Here is a 21,714-nt window from a genome sequence, read left to right as displayed (position 1 = left end):
AAAGGAAAGCTTTCAGTTGGCTTGTAACCACAGTCATCACTTTCAAAGCAAGCACAGAATAGAAAAGGGTACACCACTCTGTGTTACATGTGAAGCACAGTTTATTCTAGCTGCTAATATGAATCAAAACACTAATATTTTAATAAAAACCCCTATACTTATTTTGCACAATGCAGCTAGCTTAAAGAAATGCATGCTGTGATTCCATCCTAAGAAAACATAAATACCACGAAAAACAATAATAGTAATGTTGTTGTAGACACGGTGACTTAGACAAAACGAGGTAGAAGCAATATATTTTATTAGACCAGCTGGTATATTAAGGCCCTGAGATCTGAAGACAGCCTTGTACACCCAAAAGCTGGCTTATTTTTTTCAGCCGTACATCTCAGTCTAAAAGACAAATCACACTTTCACTACAGATTTGTTCTTGTCTGCTTCAAAAAGCTGTCATTACTTTTTGGACTTGTTTTATAACAACAAAATATTATGTAGAGCCAGCTTAGCATTTCCAAAGATTATAAACATAAGAACTCTGAAAACTTAAATTAGGATTCATATAATTTAGATGCCTATATTATAAATCTACATCAGAGTTTGTCACCTAGAGCTCCTTTGATAGTCAATAGATGGAAGCGGGACTTTGTATAACACAACTCATCTGATGTTTCACTCATTGGCACTTGGAGGAGACAAGTCATGCCATGGAGTTGCTATAAAAAGCAACTAGCTCATATGCCCATGACTGTAAGTATTAAAGGTAGGTGAGGGGAATCTTACCTCTAGAGAAAAAAAACACACAACAGATCATATACTCACCAATAACTAAACCTCCCACTACTTGAGTACAATTATGCTGTGCAAATGTTTACTCCATAAAGGGCTTATTAAGGACTGAGAATGTTTCTTGTCATCTTCTGTGTCTGGAGAAATATCATCAACTTGTTTAACATGGGAAGGATGCAGTGAAGAGAGACAGAATGATTTAGAAAGGGAGAAAACTCACAGGATTTTTCTATTCTAGGTCCTCCCTCTCCACTTTGTTTAAAGAATATGGAGGAAATCTGCCGATTTATATCACTCCTCAATCTTGTTTCTATGAAGTTATATCTCATATTTTTTTAATTAATGCAGTTCTGCTTGTGAATATAATACTCCAAAGTGAAAAGAAAAACTGTATTAAAGAAATGAAAAATGTCATTGCTGGTTCCAATTTCTTTCTCATATTCAAACAATTACCGTCTGTTATCAACTTCCCACAGAAAAAAAATAAGTTGGTGAAATTGTTTTCCTATATTAAGCTCTCATACAGATAAGTAAAACATCAGAAGTTAAATTATGATATAATTTTGATTTATTCATTCCTATTGCTTTCCACATATCTCTCATTTTTCAACTTTTAGATAAAGTACCCTAGAATAGAAAATTTGTTCTCTTGAATACTTTAAACCTGTACTTTTTCCAGTAAGCCAGTAGGTGTTTTATCCGTACTGATTCCAGTAAGAATAGGATCAAACTATTCATGAAGTGAGTAAATTAGGAAGAACTATAGTTACAGCCAGATCCAAAATTAAAACCTGTATTTTAGAGTCATGTGGCAATAGATGGGCAGGTTTTCCCCTTTTATTATGGTAAAAAAGATTTCACCTACTGTTCATCCTGGTTTGGACGGTCGCTATGCAGCTATCATGCATTTTTCCCTGTTACTAAAACATGATGAAGGGATTTTTAAATTTCTTTTAAAAACACCTAATTGATTAATTAATTGAAAGAAATTATATGAGAGAGTAACCAATAAAGCACCAAGGTGAATTGCAGGGTTGGGGTTTTTTTAAGATCTGATTTTGTTTTTTTAAACGAACTTGAGTTCTGATCTTTCTTAACAAGAAAGTCAAAAGATGAAATACTGGCTCTGTTAAGTCAATGGGTAAATGGCCACTGATCTCAAACAAACCAAGATTTCACTATTGATTCACACTTGTAAAAGAAATCCAAGTAAAACTTGCTTCTTAAATTTGACATGCACTGTTTATTCCATTGTTTATATACTATGATATTTTAGATGGCTAATTAATACTTTGAAGCAACAACAAGAAAAAAAGCCCAATCACACCTTTTCTGGGGGACAGTGAAGGGCAGAGGACAATATTTCTGAGGTCATCTCAAGACATGAACACCCTTTAAGGTAAGTTTACTTTTGATGTGGTGGAATACATCTCAGGTACTTTTACGTGGTTCTGATATTACTATTCTCTTAATGCTGTACCCAAGCAGGTAATGCTGCAGTAAACATTAGGTGTCTTTCTTCTTCTTTAAACCAAGATTTTCTACCTGTAATAACAACTGCAATTATTTCAGATACATGTATTATTTGAAATGTCCTGCTGAACCTATGCACCACCAATATCATTTCACTTAGTACCTCTGAGTTAAGAATTTGGCTAAGCCGATTGAAAGATATTGGAAACATTGGAAAATTGCCCACCATTTTAAATCTAAGTATTCAGTTAATATAATTGTGTACAGACTGTTTTTAGGGATGGAGGCAAGTCAAGGTCCATATGTTATCATACTTGTACATTTTATACTCTAGTTTATTAAAATACCATCCTGGAAGACTCCACTTTTATCTAAAGCTTTCAAAGAAAAGCTAGGGAAATGATAAATGCTCAGTTAGGACAATGTTGTTGGATTTAACATACTCTAGGGGAACGTAAAAGTAAAATGAAGGCTTCTGATTCCATTGCAATAATGCAAAACATTAACATTCAATGTCATTTAACTACATTTTAAAAGGTTGCGTAGCAAGCATCTTGGGTGCCTTAAGAACAGATTTATATAATTTTTGTAACATCTTATTGAACTATGGGTTTATAAGTCTTTTATGTCTTTAGTAGTCACTAAGACTTACAGTTTTGTGAGAAATATTTTTGTCTACAGCTTCCTCTGTAGAATGCAGCTCATTTTAACCACTTCACCACCTCTAAACTGAAACAATGAGAAGCAGCACCATGGTAACAACATCTACTCAGAATGTTTATATTTCAGTGTTCTGATATGAAGAAAGGGAAACTGACTCACACAAACAAACTTCTGTCACACCAAGAAATGGCATTTCCCTAATTTTTTCTCCAGTGATGTAAAAACCATATTTGTTTGGGATTATTATTTTTTACATTGGTTTTAAACCTTACCTGAAAAGCCACAATAAAAAAAAAGCCCGCAAAGAAATAAAAGCCTAATACAAGTTTGAAAGGTCATCAGTTTCCTAATAACAACACTATGGATAGAAATAAGCAAAAGGTCATAATTTTAACAAGGTATACACAGCAACATGCTGCACTTGTTACGTAGTATCTAACTTAAGGAGAATTCTTTGGTTTTGTCAGGGAATAAGATTTCTTCTACTGATAACGACATGTTAAAATGTCCCCTTAACTTTCACTGACGCCATATTGTCTACAGGGAGTACAGAAATCCAACAGAAATCATGACTTCATCATCAGTTACATTGTGTCATGGCATCTGCCCAAGTAACTATCACAAGTCGTACGTACTTCTTCCATTCATTAACATTGTATGAAGTAAGCATAGGCATCAACAGGCATGACACACAATGAACAACAATGATCAAAATAAGCTTGTAAATACTAAAACTTACTTCAATGTACTAAACAAAAAACTTTCTAATATGTCTTAGGGTTTTGTAACTAATGTTCTGTTTTTATATTATCCACACAAAAAGCCAAAAGACACTGATCACTTCTCCTCTTCTGAAGATACACTATCAGGTAGAGACTAGGTTAGAGCAAGGGAAGCGAAAAATAAGGTGTACTTATATAAAAAGCATTAGTAAAATAAGAAAAGTCAGTAATAGTGGCCATGTCCTGGAGGAATTTTTGACAAATAACAGAAAAATATAGCAACTGAGATGGAGAGGATATTATAGAAGGAACATTATGCATGTATTAGGACTTTGTCCAGAATGACAAGCGTGTAAATGTATCACCCCAAAGGAACAAGTTATCCATCATATCTAATTTTAGGCAAAGGAAACTCTATTCTTTCTACAGCCCATAGAGACTGTCTTACAAGTTCTGACCACCCAACTCTGTCTACTTCTCTGGATTAATGTCTAGAGGAGCTTCTCTCTCTAGGGACCTAGACTCAGTGATCATGGATGGGAATAATCTCCAATTATTAAAGTTGGCTTTTGTGAACACCCCAATTTGGCACAACACAAAGGTAGAAATGTCAGAAGGCCACCAGCAGCAACATTCAAAATAGAGTTGGGAGTCTGTCTCCCTTTAACTTATGCATCCATTCTTTTGCTAATTTGCCAAAGTTGAATTTCTAATCCACATTTTCAACCTCTAACATAGAGTACATCACATTATTTGCACTTACTTTGAAGTAAAATACATAAATCTTTGCTCATTGCTGTCTTCATATAAGTCTGGCTTTGAATAACTCGCTAAACCCATTTACAATGAATATATTAAATGAACATTTATAAAGAATATTTTAATCAAATGTCTACATAACATTCTGATTATTATTACTCAAATGCACACAGGAGATTAATTTAGACCCTTATTTTCAGCCACACAAAAATGATTGCACTATAAAAGAAGATCACTCATTTCTAATTAAAAAATAACCATACAACCTACTCTTCAGCCATGAATTTGTTAGATCTACGGGATTTTATGTATTATAAAACTGCTAGGTTGGTATTTTGAACATGCTGCTTTCATGATGAGTCTATTGTTTGCTTTATATTTTATTAGTCTTTGCACAGAATAATAGTAAATAGAATTTCTATCTGAATATGTTCTGGAGTTGAATTAAATTCATGATAAACTAAAGGAATGAGCATCATCTCTGATAATTATTAGGATCAGCTAAAGCAAGGAGGGGCTGGTTGCATTCAAAATGGTTCATCCCTGTTATTAACCACAGAAACCAAGCAAAGTCTGTTCTGAATCTCTAAATGCTTGGAAAAAAACCTGTCTTTGTTCTTTAACACTTTTCTTACTTAGCACCTGCTAAAAAAAAGAAGAGGTACATGCTTATTGCAGCACCTCTCTGCAGTCCAGTGTATTGAGGGAGAAAGAGCAGCAGAACTGGAAAGAATTAATGCCAACATTTGGGGGAAAAAAGGGTGTACATTTTGTCATACACAGGTAGAATGCAGACCACTTAAAGCAGAGTTAAACCTTCAAAGTCCCCCCCCTTTTTCTTTCCCCCCACAAAATATGGTGACTGCCATGTGTATAAGGTCCAAATGCAGTGAGCTGTGATGCTAGGTATACAATTATTATTTATTTAAAAATATATTATATATATTATTTATAATATAAATTATCTTCATACTATATTCTTCATAGCATTTATTTTCACACTGGACTTTTCAACAGTAAAAATTCATATGTACATATAGTTATTTAAAATTTTCTACTGTGCTAATGACAATTAACTAGAACCTTTAAGCAACACTAACAGAGTCAACTACTGTGTAACTGTGAAGCAGACAAATTACATTACTTTTCTTGCCTTCAAAATCTAAAGATGAAAAACGTTATGGGTAGCAGACGGAAAAGAGTAAACGGGAACTTTCAAGATTATTACAGAAATATTTTAAATCAAGCAGACTAAATTTAAATAAGAAAAATACTTGTATGAATTTACATTAAATTTAGCATTGCTAAAGCTTGATTGCAAACACGCTCAAACCTCTAAATCTAAAACCAGTCTCATTCCAGTAGGAGTTATTTTCAAGGGGACTTTCAGGGAACTAATCAACTAATAAAGACAATAAAGGGTATCTCTGAGGAAAGGTTTCAGGAGTAAGAACATACTGATTAGCTCTGATTCCATCTGTGAGGTATAAGGGCTTCTCACTTTTAACAGAATAGAAAAAAATATTTTAATATTTAAAATTAGAAGAGCCATGGAGGAACTGAATAAGTAATGCTCCAACTGCAAGGTTGATGGGGTCTGTTTGTTTTATGATGTTCATCAGGGAAAGCTATTTGGTATTGCTCTCTCTTAGATGCAAGCTGGACTTCATTTAACTGGAATGAAATTCTGCAAAAGTGGAAAGAGTTTGTGCTTTCAAATGCCTTGGTAGTATAAGTTACAGAAAGAATATTATTAAACCTAATGCTTAATTAAAAGAAACCACTGCTGGAAAATATTTTTGACCCATGTTGTACACTAGGACTAAATTAATACTATGCTGTTAAAATATGATTCTTTCCCAAGACTGAACATACACTTAATAAAGTATGTCACAGAGATCAGGTATGCCTTAATTAAAATTCCACATTAAAAGAGAAAATTGCTAATCTCACCAATCTGAAGGTAAAAATGTCTACAAATGTTTTAGTACATTGCAGGACATTTTAGAATGTGTAATCACATAACCAGAAACCAAGAACCACCAATTATGCTGTTTATGTGAATATTTTCATTAGTTACAAGTGAGAATAATCAGTGCCTAGTTTGTATTTTGCAAAGCAGATAATTTCTAAGTTAGATCTCACAACAGTAAGGAAATTGACTCAAAACCCTTGGATAATATATTTTCAGTGTGAGATACAGATCTTCCAAAAAACATTAAAATCAAAGCCAAAAGAATTATCCTAATAAAAACCTGAAAGATACATCCATATTATAAGAATAAATCATATTCTGGATCGGAAGAGAAGTATATACTTATTCTTGGTAAGGAATAGGTACGTGACATTTAAAGATTTTGTGTATTATTTACAAATGTTAGTGCAATGTCACTGCCATTAACAACACTTTTTTTTCATAAAATCAAAAATGTGAGCACTAAATATAGTTGTTACTTTAAAGGTGTACCTAAGGTGGCATTCAGGGCTTATAATTTAAGCTAAGAAAGGGCAATTTCTTTTCTCATTCTTTAAATGAGGGAAAATAATCTTTTTCCATGGCTTAGGGATTTTCAACTACCATAGTTAGATGAGATGAATATCACCTATAAAGTGAGTTTGGCCTTTTTAAAAATGTGTGATTTTCCTTCTTTTTTTTTTTTTTTTTTTCCCCCCAACTTTTATTCTAACTCAGAATACAAGTCATTCCATATTTCACTGTGAGGTGCATAGGTATGTAAGGTATGAAACACTGAGGTTATCACAAGCTTATACAGCATCAATATTGAAAAGAATGTGACTATATAATTATATCCATAGTTTAATAGTTTGTAACAGCAACAATGGTTTATGTATAGGAGACAGCAAGGCTGCCAAAGTGCACTGTGTGGAAAAATTAAGGGGATCATGAAGTTAATGATCTTCCACAGTTGTCCAGAGAGAAGGAGAGGTGAGGAAGTTAGGCTGCTGCCACGTCCCACCAGTGTTGTTTCTGGCTCACCCTGTCTGCCTTAAGAAATCCAGGAGCTGTTACTTAATTTACAGTATTGCAGTCACTTATACATATGGCCCTGTTCTTCCAACAAACTTTTGTGAAGATGTTCTACCTTCTACTCTAATTCCTATGTGCAATACTAGAAAGAGAGTTTTTTATGACTGTTTATAAGGTCAAGAAAACTGTTTCTATCCTTACTCTTATTGTCTGAAGACATCTTTTCTTATCCAATAAGATTTACGTTATTCTTCCTTTTTTTATTAAGAGAGCAACGCAGTCCTGTCTCAAAAATCACCAGGAACTTCAGGTTACTCTGAATGTCAGTGTACTTTCAACACACTTACAGGATACATTCCCATATGTAGTTATGCACTCTTGGCACCTCAGTATTAGGTCTGTCATTCTAATTTAGGTAGATCTATGGTTGCCTTGACTTTAGAATTGGAGATTCAAACTTGTGTGTATTTGAAACAAAGAACAGATATATTATTTGCATAAAGTAGCACAAGAAGCCTGAGTGAGAAAGGTTTAGCATATCTTCTATTGCACAAATTCAGCAAAGGATCATTCTCAGGAGGTCTTAATAGATTTTTCTTTCGATTTCATTTGTAGAATGTTAAATTAGCATTTGCAAAAAAGAGTGTTTACAATAAATAACTTTGAGATGTTTGTACAAATCACTGCCTGGGCCCAAATTTAGTTTCCAGTCTGAAGTTCTCAGTAAAAATTGGTCAGAGAGAGGCTATCCACTGAAATAGTACTACTTTCCCCAATCAACATTTTTGTCTTGTTCATTTCATTTTGAGTTTTGGAGACCAAAGGAATAAGAAAATTTTAGGTAACTGAAGAGTATCCCTATGACTGTGTAACTCTGGATATTCTGCTTGTTTCTCCTTGCCTCTGCTAGGTAGAAAGAAGGACAAGAATGTTGCTTTAATCCAGTTCTACTCTCTGCTTAACACACTGAATCCTCTTACGTCAACAACCAGATACTTATGATTTCTTAGCAAAATAATTAACCATTTGATTTCTTACTGGGCAAAGGTAATGAACAAAGACAGATCCTCAGCTTCTACAGAATACTACAAATATATACATATATAACATCTGGCTCATGGATTTCTTGCGGCATATGTGGGGGGGGTTTCTGGTTTTAGAGGAAAGACAGTATACTCCAGGAAAGAAATGTAGAAAGTCCAAATTCAATCTTACTTAAGCACATACATGGAAACATAGCACACAGAAAATGGAAAAAAATAAATTACTGTGTTTTCTAATGATGGGTATATAATGGTGGTACACACACCATTACCACACAAGCTAATGCTAATAAGTGCAGAGTTATTTTTCATGAATCTCATTTTGTTAAACACATTACAAATTGACAAACACATTACAACTTCCCATATGTTCTGGAAAGTCTGAGGCAAACTCATAATTCTTACTCATACTTTTGAAAATCTTTTATTCTAACTAAAAAGTATGTTTGGCAGAGAAATTTCAAATATCTTAGAAATAATTTGTTCACTCCTTGTGGAGCTGGGCTTTATTGATGGATTTTTTTCTTAGCAATGGTTCACACAAACGTCATCATTTATTGATACTGCCTGGAGACATGTTGGAGAGTGTGTGTCAGAAGATACATCATTCCTTTGTTTCAGCTAATTATGTTTTCATTAATACAGTAGAGCAATAAACTATCAATTTTCTACTTTTAATTCATCATTTACAATATTTATTTCTCAGTTCCTGAATTAAAGTTGAATTCCTTTTTCAAAGCAAAAAACCAGTCCCTTCTAGCCCCCCATTTATTCTATATATTCCTCAATGTATGTCCAGCACAACACAAACTGTTTTTCGGCTCACAGAGAAAGCATAAGACAGGCACCCAAAGCGTGAATATCTTCCTAAAAAGCATTGATAAAAGTCTTATCAAGACATCAATACAGAGGTAGCATAAAATTAGTAGTACTGTATCTGTTTGTTCTGTTTAGTCACATAATATTATAAAGATGGTATGAAGACCGACAGTACTACCCAAGCAGTTTACTAATTTGGAGGTTGTCTTTACATCTGCTGGCTTTTGCAGAGGTGGAAACTGAATAATTCCCTCCATACACATTCATTCATTTTTAGCTCATCAAAATCAGCCAAGTCTCTCTCTGTCTCTGTCTAGTTAAACATTAAATACTGAACTCCTACCTACACCACAAGTGATGAACTAGATTTTTTAAACTATTACTACAAATAGTAACATGCATCTGGTTCCAATGCTTTTTTCTTTCTCCTCTGAGTTAGTCTGAGTCTGTTTGAAATACCGCTGTGCAGTGGAGCACCTATCATAGGGACAGAAGGGATTACCTGAGGACTGAGGGAATATGTACTCTTTGAATCCATACATCAGATATTGCAAAAGATAATTGACAACCCCCTTCTGGTATAAATCAAATTCTTGAAGACTCTGTCTCTGCTTTCTTCACATGAAAGTCAATCAAAAGAGTATATGGATGTTTACTGTGAGGTTAGTCACTAGACAGTAATTGCCTTTCTGTACTGACCAAATAAATCAATTCCATACAAAGGAAAAATTATTAAGAGATCCTGGATATTGAGCTTAAATAAATATGATTGATTACTTGAATTCTCTAAAAACAACATGAACAATATGATTTCCAGACTGACCTACTGGAAGAAAAGTACAAACCTTAATTCACTATAATTTCTGGTAATGTGGAGGGCAAATGGGTTGCATGAAAATAGAAAGCAAACTTTTAACCACAAAAGGAAACTGTTACAATTCAACCTAATGCACAACATAAGCACTGTTACTAATTGTTGGTGTGCAATGTATCTATACATTAGATACTAAAAAGGAACATGAAAAGGCCACAGAAATCCTTCTCTAAGATTTGTTTCCTGGTTCATTTGATGTAAGAACTTACATATGTAAACATCTTTGTCAAACATATGAAACTAGCTCACCTCCAGTTTGCCAGGAAAATCCTGTTTCTGCCTTCTTTTAGGGAATATACTGTGGAACTACAGCGTATTACACAGACTGTAATATACTTCTGTCTTCCAATGTCATCCTATAATTCTAGAGGTTAATTTTCTACCTTAGGTGTATGTTCAGCTATATCCTTTACATGTTTGTAAAACAGAAGTCAAAGATCTGGTGAGGAACTGAAAAGTTAACAGACCATTCTTCATATTGTTCTGCCACTGTGGACATTACTATTATGGTATATATTTTGTTTTAATCTATGATGGATTTTACATATTGATATGGTAGTTTTAAATGCAGATTATATTAAATGCACCTTCTTCAACTGCTGTTTGCTAAATTATAGAGTTCATTTATGTTACATAATTACTCTGTGGAACTTGATACTTCAAAAAGTTTTTGAAGCTAGGAATATATAGATTAAAAAAATAATCAGATGAATGGAAAATAGGTTAATTGGTAACCACGGCACATGACAACTTAGATCAGCATGTTCTTGAACTATAAACTACAGAAAGCTGGGAGACAATATGAAAGGAAGAATGCTACCATGCTTCATCCATGTGCTCTTTGAACACTACCCCTTACATACCAATTACCCAGTTGCAAAGGTCTCACTGGGCTACAGCTACTGCTGTTGGGTTGTAGCTACAGCTATTCTTTTTCCCAAGGTATTTAACCACATGAAGAAGTATGAGAGACTTAATGATCTTATTTTCTGTTAAAGGTAGTGCTTGCTGAAGATACCTGTTCCTTGTCCACCTTTTCAATTCAAAAACAATACCTACTCACAAGCTTTTGCAATAGACCAAAACTCAGACTTGTTTAAAATGTTACACATATTACAGTGAACTATTGAGGGCAGCTTTGATGTATCAGCCATACATACCTGGGCACACAGCAAAGTTTTGTGTAAAAGTGGTTTATGTAGGTATAATGACTGAAATAAGCACAATTCAAATCAAAATATTCAATGTTGTTTTCTAAATGTAAGAGATAGCAAAAGCCTGTAATTACCTGTAACTGTTAATTCCGTAGTTCTTCTGACAATGAAGAATCCATATTTTAACTCACAAGTGTAATTTCCAATGTCATCCTCTCTAACTTCCCGAATAACTAGAGTGTCCTTTTTAAACACAATACTTGATCTCCATGTCTTTGACTTGCATTCCTGTTTAAAGATAATACAACACTCCAGTGACTATGTTTTCACACTTAAATTGGACCACTGTTGACAATGCTTCTCAAAGCCAAGAAGGTTAGGCAAGAGCTTAGGCTAGTTATGAGCTTTACATACACTAAGTATCTAAAAATCCAGTTCAGTTAAGTGTTGATCAAAAAGAGAAACAACTAGACAATTTTATCAGCTGATTTAATGTTTGCCCTCTGACAAGAAAAAGAAGAGGAGTTGATTCCTCTGGTGGTTTTCTTTTGACATTAGATTGTTGAGGGGCTCCTATTTCATTTACTTATTTGCCATTACATTTATATCTGTGAACCATGACTGTTACATTGCCAGTGCCTACAGGTTGCAAGGGAGAATTATTTTTTATTTATTTTTAAAGAATATTATAATTAAAAACAGTAGAGAAACAGAAGAAAATGAGAATGAGAAATGAGGTTGTTATACATGCCTTCCTAAAAACATCTCAGAATCAAAGATTACTGAAGTTTTGTACCTACAAAAATGAGTTAACATTTCAATCTTTACTACCTAAACATTCCTTTTTATGCTATAATAGAGAGTATACATTTTTGCATGCAAAAGATTAACCTTAAAATGTTTAATCTATTTTCTCCTAATTAACCTAGGTACTACTTGAAATAGCTTTGAATATTTTTCGTGTTTCTAGGTTTTCTAATTTTTTTAATTGTAAACCAGTATATTTATAAGCTATTAGAAAAAGAGATTGGTGCTTTCCATAAGAAAAATATCTTCTGATGACCTGTCACAAAATATTTTACTTGATTATCTTAGCATAATCATTGTTTATACAGAAAGGGCTTTTTTTAAATGTTGAAGTATAAGAGGTTGTTTGAGCTCATTCACACAAATACTGTCAATGACTCTTAAAAAGCTCTTGTTTAAGAAGCCAGCCATAGTTTTAAATTTTATAAAACTTCAGGTACATATTGTATTACAAACACAAAATCCAAGATGAGTATAAGCAAATAATTGGTTACATACCTCCCATCTTAGACATACCATCAGTTAATTCTGCCACAATCCTTCTAGACCAGAAGTTTTTACTTATTAGAGAGCATAGTCATGTGTACCATATTTAAATGCATGTGTGTAATCAAATAAATTATCAGGCTTTTAAAAAATAATTAGAATTCATACCAACACATAGATAAACTAGGATTTCCTGTATACACAGGCATCTGTAGACACCTGTGTAGACAAAATACACAGAATCTAAATTTTTTATTTACTTAACTCTTTTGGGACTTTAAATTGCGTGCATTACAGTACTGAGGTACTGAGTATTTCCTGCAGATGGTAAGAATCCCAGAATTCAAGCTGCTCTTTATGGAAGCTCTAGTGAGCTGCCCACAGGCAGCACTGTTTGCAAGAACTTCGCCCTTAAGTAACGATCTATCAGTCAGTAGTTATTGATCAAAACAATTAAATCACTGATATTTGCAGGTAAAAGCCAAATGTAAAGACCAAAGACTTAGAAGTCTTTCCTGAATTTTATGATGTAAAATTAAGCCATTCATTCAGATAACAGCATGCATAGCTATCCTATTTATATTTTTCCAAATAGATTTTATGTCTGAGTTTTTAGAAACACAATTTTTAGGCTGGTATAGCACAAGCAGTTGTGGTATAAGCAGCTCACATGGCTTTACTTTAGCATATCAAATCAGCCCAGACTGGTGACACTTTTCCTTTTCAGCCCTCTTGTTAGCAGAAAGCTGCCAATTCTTTGTGACATCCATAAATGGATATTAAGAAAACACCAGCCCTAAAGTTTACTAAAGGAAGAATTTAAATCTCTCTTTCACTTAGTTCATTCTCTTCTGTCCTTGATTCTGTTGTCTGTTCTTAACAAATCTTAAAACAATTCAAGCTTCATATCAGATTTAGATCATGAAAATCATCAGAACATTGTGTAAGGCTTTGTTAAAGGTGAAAATCTTTTGCATTCCTTACCTTATACCACAGAATTTCAGGCTCCCTAAATGGAAATAAAAAATCCTCAATTTCAGGGCATGAGATTTCCTTGCTTTTGCTAAGTTCAGCTTTTTCAAAATATTTCATCTTTGAATTGTAGCAGAGTCCAGTGTCATTTTCACCCACCGTCAGCGAGATGGACACTTTCATACAGTAAGTTGAGTTTCTGCAATGTAATAAAAATAGAAATAAAAGTCTAATATATAAAAAAAGCCAGTGTATTTGACATGGGGTTTAAGTCATTATTTTCATCTCAAGCAAAAGATAGAAATGCAGACATTGTACTTTGTTCATGTTTTATAGCTGTTCAGGATAATATTATTTTTCTCAGCCATTAACTACAATATTTAGAAGGTGTGGGCCTTACTCTGTGACTAAAGGTTTATCTCTCTGCTTTGTCAAACTCTAACATTACTGTCCTTATCATGCATTTGAGGACAATTTCCCCCAAAACAAAAATGCAATAAAAGCTCCATGTATTTACCAGTGAAATCAACCAGCTTGCTGACAGACACCATTATGACAGCTGTCAGGGGTGAACAGATCATGCTGTAGTACCACAAGCGAATGCCAAACTGGAACATGGACACCACACCGAGAGCAACCTACTCATCATATCTGATCATGCTTTGAAGTGGAAGTGGTAACCTTTTTTCAGCCTTTAATTAAAATGAGTCTTGTGACCCTTCCAATTATAGAATAAAGGATGTTTTAACCTAATGGACTGCTATTTTGTTTACCTTAGCCTTCAGTACCCATACTCCCAGGCCAAAATGTTGCTTCTGCATTACCTACAGTCTTCATTAGTTTGGACCTTCTCCTGAAACTTGTTAACTTCCTCTGCTGCTGGATGTTGATAAGCCAGGCATCCAGAGACTAGGGAACATTGTCTTCCTTCCCACATTTCACTATGCACTTTAATTAGGCTCAAAGGCAAAATTACTTGAATTATTTTTTTTTTCATTTGAATTTCCAGGTGGGCAGCAAATGAGTGTGTAAAGTTGAGTACTTCCCAGGAACACACTGTGACAATGCAATATTTCTCTCCCGCTGTTTTGTAAATGCATTTGACCTCTGATCTGCTGAAAGAGGATCCTGCAGAAAGCACTGAGGAAACATTTATTTTCTTATTTCCATTCTCAGACTCTATGAGCTGATTGCTGATTTACAACAGCCTTGTGTGTATCGGACAAAGCAGAGTCTCAAAGGTGGCTACATTTTCTCCTTCTTAGCAGTTTTCTTAATATTTGTTTCCTTTTTCTGTACAAGAAGAGGGGATAGGAATGCTTATGAACAAAGAATAAAAGGAACTAATACAAACAACTCTATAGTCCAATTTTCTAGAAAAAATGTAAACCTGAAAAGGAAGACATTAGAATTAGAGAATACTCTTAGGAACATAAATTCTGGAATGGAATGACCCTTAGCTATTCAGCTAGTTCATGGACTTGTAAGGAAAAAAAACCCACAAAATTACTTCTTTATAGTGAAGCTAGAAGTATAATTTATTACCCCATTCAAGAACCTGGCTGTATAAAGCAAATAAAGTTGTTTAAAATTTATGCAAAGCAAAGAATGCATCCACTGAACCTGGATCACTCCTGCTGCTTTTAAGCTGTTTGAGAGCTGATCGCTATCCTTACCTGTACGTGCAATTTAAAAAAATTCAGTATGTTAAGGAATACATTTTCATTATTGTACATTATGTTTTTCTTCCAATAAGGTGCTACTTGGAATATTTATTTATTATGTAGCTCGAGAACACCATTAAAAGTTACCTAAGTCAGTTTTTCAAAATTGTTATATTCTTTTTCTCTGTTCTTGAGATACCTACCCCTTGGAAACAGGGAGAAGGTCGAAACAGTCCATCAAGTTCTAAGGGTCAAGAGTGCATAAACTAAATGAGAGGACTCCCCTGTTGGATGACAGGGAGCAATATGTGGTGAGGTATTGGCTGTTTAATTTGCACATTTAAGTATTCTGTTTTATTCCTTTCCATGTGCTTGAGCATTATGTGGTGTTCTTATTACTGAATCTCATTATTTTAAAATATCTAGGAGGAGCTTGGAGAAAACAAACAAACAAACAAAACCCCGAAACACTCAACTGGCATCCCATTCTCTGAAGAAGCAAGCTAAGTAAAATTGTCATATATAATTTTTTGTCTTCCTTTAGTATTCACAGTGAATTTGCCAAAAAATCTCATTTATGTTTTGGTCTACTAGGATCTCTGTTCTGCAACAGTGACAATGTCAATTGCCAGAGCTGGAATTCCTTCTAAGGCACATCCAGGTTTCCATCGCAACAGCAGATCCTTTACCAGTTGCAGCTTAGGCTTCCTGTGCCATAAGAAGATAGTTATTTTGGAAATATCTCAGAATGTTTAAACCCATTGTTTGAAGAGGATGTTGGTATTTAATGACTCAAAGTTGTGCATGTCTGTGATTTGATTCATATGGATATAAACCTCCTGCAGACAGAAGCACAAATTCACTGGGCTTTAAGGCAATTTTGTTCTAAAATGTCAGATATAAGGTACTGAAATATTTTGGGTAGATACTTTGTCAGTTGAGTTCCATAACAGAATTTTATCTCAAAAGCCCAAAATAACATCAAAAGAACTTAAAACTCCAGATGTCCCCCAGTGACACAGACTTTCTTATTGCAAATCTAAGTACTAACTGTACTGTCGGTCTGACTCATCTTGTACACTGCATTGGAAACCAAGGCTGTTGGGATGAAACAAAACTCAAAAATTATATAAAAGGCAGAGCAACACAAACAGTATGAGCAAAGGAAACCAAGTTAATGGCCTCACAGAACAGAAAAAGAGAAAGAAAATTAAACTGTCCCCAGGTGGGAATGAAGAAGAAAGACGAAATGGTTTGCTGATTACAGCTGGAGCATGATGGATACAGTATATGGGGACGCCCTCAGCTAGCAGAAAGTGTAGCAGGCAGCAGAGTCTTCCAGCAAGCATACATATACTGCAGAGGGTAAAAAAATGTTCAAGTGTTAGAGCTAAGAAAATTGTCTATATATCTCTTACTGGAGGCACCAGATCAAACAAACAAACAAACAAACAAACAGATGTTGTGAGTTCAAGAAAATATTATAAGCCAACGGAAGTTCAACGTTACATTAATTATTAAGAGAAAATGCTACAAACAGTTTTTCTCCTTTTATTCTCCCGTATGGTCCACACTGTGAACCTTTATCACTAGGCAGCTACACTTCAAAGCAGTACCAGACTAAAACTTCAAATCTGCAACAGCTACTTAAATAAAATTCAGGCCATGAAAATCACACAGGTTATGAATACATTGTAGAAGGTTTACTAGAACTGTATGAGGTTCCTCTTGTCCACAAGACTAACTTGCATATTAGGACTAGGAAAATAGTAATCCATCTGCTACCACGGATGAACAAAAATTTTTTCATATGGTATGACATAGTTTGCTCCAGTGTTTGACATGGATCAATGAGGCCGTCTTCACCCTAACATGTCATCCATACACTAGTTGTCTATAAATGTTAAAAAAAAAATAATGGCAATAGTATCTACTTAATATTTGATTCTATTATAGTTCTTTTGTTTTTGTAGCCATCTATCCTCCTTAAAATTTTAGGGCCCAGTAGCAATGGATGTGTGATTGAATCCTATGATAACAATAGGACAGAAAAATATATGAAAGTCTTACATTCTCAATAACTTCTATATCCCAGGAGTAGTTGCTCTAAAGACCAGCTTCCCATGGTTCCCTTGAATCAACGGTTCACCTTTCGTTATCTGATATTATTTAACTTCTTGGTTGTACAGCAGCCATGTGAAAGCATATAGAGCACTGACTAAAAAGAGCCAGTTTAAACAAAGAACAGAAGACTTCTGCTTTTCACCCTTTTCTGTACCAGAAATGACATCCACCTTACCAGTTCGTCAGTATCTATTTCACCTTAATGTCAGTTGATCTGCAAATGTCATAGGTGTACATTATTCATACAGGATATCCATCTATGGAATACCTTGAAAGTCAGACCCTGCGATACAGAAGAGTGTGACAGAGTGAAGAGTGGAAAAGTTCTATGTAAAGAACTAAAAGAATATGGTTAAGTTTGAGGAAAAGAGCATGAAGTGTGGAAAAGTCTTGCAAAGAAAAGAAAAGTACCGTTGAGTAAAGAGAAGATCTTGATGAAAAGCAGAAAAATGTAGGTTAAACAACCACAAATACAGCCACATTACAAAATCTCTTCCTTCGTCAGTGACCCAGAACTCATGGCAACACCCTGAAGACTCTGCTCAATTAATGACCCAAATAAGTGTTTTCTAAAATAAGATCAATGGTTATTTACAGTCCTCTGAGATTCTCAGTTACTATGTACATGTATATCTTCCTTAAATTAAATGGAATTACAGTAACTTGTAATAGATGGGTCTATGCCATACTTTACTCTTACAACCAAATTCATTAGATAGTGATTTTTTAAAATCTTAGGATTACAATTAACTCTTTCTACAAAACAAACTTAAAACCTGAAATAATTATTAGCACTGAAACTCTTTTATGACTATCACTCATTCATCAGCTCAAGGAATTGCAGTACTTGCTGCTATTTAAAAACTTCATTCTTCATATTATGCAATTAGAAATTAGAGTGGGCCAGTAGAGTAAAACTTGTCATCCACCTACATAAGCCATGCTTTAACACCAGTTACCAACATAACATTATTAAAAGATTTTCTTCAGCTGAACTTTTTTGCTGAAGAACCTCCTAACATTTTGACGAAAAATATTTCATTTTCTTTGTCTGTTCCTTTTCTCTGCTTGAATTTCAGGATGTTTTGAGATGTAGGCTAGAAAATATATTCAATACAATACACATGCATTTCATGTTTCTTTCTAATCGAAGAGAGGATGATCAAAGTATAAAAAAACCAGAGGAATACAACCTGCATTTTATCTAGTCTAGAAGCATGTCCCACATTATTCATGTGGATGTCTACACAAAGGTAAAAAAAAAAAACAAACAAAGAAAAAAAAAACACAACACCAAACAAACAAAAAACAACACAACAACAAAAAATCACCCAAAGGAAAGACTGTACGGAAAACTGTGGGATTGTCCTGCTAAAGTATCTGTCTCCATTGTTGTTCATGTCTAGCAAAACAAGGAGTCTTGTGCAGTTTATCATGCAATACCTATGAAATCAATGGTGCCCAAAGATCTACAGACTACCGGGATGCATAAGTAAAATTCTCTGAATTTTGTCAAGGTCTTAGCTTTTGAGTATTTTTCATATCTGGAAAGGCAGAGACACGTGTATTTCACATCTAGGTATTTTTCTTTTGATCAAGCATTGTGATTATAAGAATATCCCAGAGTATACACTTTTGATCAGTACCAGTCAATCAAGTAGCAAAGAAAATATGAGCTGTTCACAAGAATCATGAATGGTGAATGGACCCACAAATACAGAACTTTCACTGACTAATATAAGGCTGATATCTTGTCTATTAAAATACTTGTGAAGTGATTCCTTATTGAGTAGAAATGACAAAAGTGTACAAATGGTAACAGCATACATCTGAAAATCATATTTCCAATGGATTTTTTTTTCAGGAAAAAAGGCAGAAGTTTGTACTGTAATTCAAAATATCCATGCATGGGCGTAGATCAACTTGTCAAACTTCAGACAAACGTCTTTACAAAGAATAACTTTGAGAAGCTTAAAGAAGGCAGAACTTTAGGAGTAGAAAGCTAGAGAATGAGTTTGCTTTAGTAAGATTAGCTTATCTTTGTTGGTTGTTTTCATTTCTTTGGGGGTTTCCAAAAGCTTTGCATTTACAAATACACAACAAAAACATCCTTCTGTTTCATAAAATATGGCTATTAGTCTTCTCCTCTAATACTAAACATCTGACATAAACATTAATTCAGTCTTAGAAGCAAGAATTGAAAAACAATTTGACTAATAAATAACGCAGGACACTGGAAAACTCTTCAGAGCAGCCTGTGAAGACAAAGTCCACACACAGCTGAAAATTAACTTTGCCCCATTGTGCTCCATGTGAAAGAATACAAGGAATATGGATTAACCATATTTTTCTAGAATAACAGGAAACTTTCCTTCATGTTTACAGCATCAATATATATCTTCCTTCTCCATTTAAAGGTAATTATACAGAAATCTCTTGTACCTGATTTACAATTTTTTTTTTCCATTTGGTGTTTCACAATAGGCTTCGTGTCTTTTTTTCCCCTGTGTTTTTCATTCTATCCGATAGTTACAGAACTCAGAGGGTTGTGATCAACAAAGCAGAGTCTGGATGGAGGCCTGTCACTAGTGGTGTGCCCCAGGGGTCTGAGCTGGGTCCAGTCCCGTTCAACATATTCATCAATGACCTGGATGAAGGAACAGAGTGTAACCTCAGCAAGGTCACTGATGATACCAAGCTGGGAGGAGTGGCTGATACACCAGAAGGCTGTGCTGCCATCCAGCGAGACCTGGACAGGCTGGAGAGCTGGGCCGAGGGGAACCTCATGAAATTCAACAAGAGCAAGTGTCAGGTCCTGCACTTGGGAAGCAACAACCCCAGGCACCAGTACAGGCTGGGGGCTGAACTACTGGAAAGCGGCTCTGTTGAGAACGACCTGGGAGTGCTGGTGGACAGCAGGTTGACCCTGAGCCACCACTGTGTCCTTGTGGCCAAGAAGGCCAATGGTATCCTGATGGGGATGATGGTGCCCAATGACAGGACAAGGGGCAATGGGCAGAAGTTGGAACACAGAAATTTCCAACTAAACATGAAAAAAAGCTTCTTTCCTGTGAGGGTGCCAGAGCACCGGCTCCTGGCACCTGGCACAGGCTGCCCAGGGGGTTGTGGAGTCTCTTTCTCTGGAAGTATTCAAAACCCTCCTGGACGTGCTCCTGTGCCCCCAGCTGTAGGTGTGCCTGCTCAAGCAGGGGGGGTTGATTCTGATCCACTCTGATTCTGTGATTCTGTACTTTCACCTGTTAAACAAGAAACTGGTTACATGGAAAGCATCTCCTTTATACTTGGTGAAACACCAAACAGAAGAGAGAAGAAAAAGTGACGCATTTATCACTTCGGAGAGAAAAAAATATAAATCTCTGAAAAATGGCATTTGACTAAGGAAGCTGTAATTTAACAGTAGTAGGGAGGAAAAAACATACACACCAAACCACACAAATTAAATTTTGAGCCACTGAAAAAAATTACCAATTTTTTAAAAATTAAAAATTAATATAAAATATATGCATATTTTTTTCATTTGCCTTTTCCTTGAATTTTTGTGTTACGTGTGAGCCCACTGAACAGATATGATCAGGAACATTCTGCACATCACCTTCATACTTTACTTTTTGTCAGGCTACTGAGGTTTCCATGCCACTGGAAGATACAGATTCCCAGAACACTGGATGTGGGATGTATGTATATATATTTTTTTTTCTGTCTTATAGAAACCCTCTAGGGGCAGCAACTTATGCATCATCACAAGAAAAATCAGGGAAGGAAATTATTCCAATATTTCTAAATTCTACCATGTCAAGTGTCTTTTGACCTTCATATAAGATATTATATTTTCATACACTTACATATGCTTAAGTAAGGTCTAAAATAACTCTTGAAAATAAACACTGGTCAGAACTGACAGTTGCAGTAGTGCCAACACCATTTTGAAATTAATACCTTCATAGGCCTGCCACCACACACAAAAACCCCTGTTTCTGCTTTCCGTATCTTTCTAGTAAGCAAGCTATTAAGAACAAAGAAAGAAAAATTACACACAGGCACAGACGAGAAATTTGTAGGCAGTAACATCAAAAAGCTTGATGTTTTTTATATAATATGTTACCTCCAGACTTTTTTTAGTATTACTGTACATAGTCCAATGTGGTACCAGTTAATCCAATACAGAAGTTATTCTTTAGAATATTATGCATTATTTAGAATTTAGAATGACTAATCTGCACAACATGAAAATACATCAAATTATATCATCAGGAAATTAAAAAAAGATACATGTATTTTAACTCCCAGTGTTATATTCAATTTTGTATGTAACACTGTTATAACTTGTAGGACATATAAAAGAAAAGTCGGTGCAACTT

The 21,714-nt window shown here is 34.8% G+C and overlaps 1 protein-coding gene across 1 annotated transcript in view; it reads right to left on the bottom strand.

The window, feature by feature from the left end:
• The window catches only part of IL1RAPL1 (interleukin 1 receptor accessory protein like 1), a 770,634-nt gene that overhangs the window by 270,045 nt on the left and 478,875 nt on the right, over positions 1 to 21,714 (bottom strand). Inside the window, exons 4-5 of the mRNA XM_075097466.1 lie at positions 13,560 to 13,746; positions 11,417 to 11,570 (exon numbers count right to left, since the gene is read on the bottom strand). Of these exons, the coding sequence (XP_074953567.1) occupies positions 11,417 to 11,570; positions 13,560 to 13,746 (341 nt within the window). The remainder of the gene's footprint in view (positions 1 to 11,416; positions 11,571 to 13,559; positions 13,747 to 21,714) is intronic.

Source organism: Phalacrocorax aristotelis, chromosome 1 (assembly GCF_949628215.1).
Source record: "Phalacrocorax aristotelis chromosome 1, bGulAri2.1, whole genome shotgun sequence".
NCBI classification, from domain to species: domain Eukaryota; kingdom Metazoa; phylum Chordata; class Aves; order Suliformes; family Phalacrocoracidae; genus Phalacrocorax; species Phalacrocorax aristotelis.
This window is presented reverse-complemented; position numbering and strand designations above follow the sequence as displayed.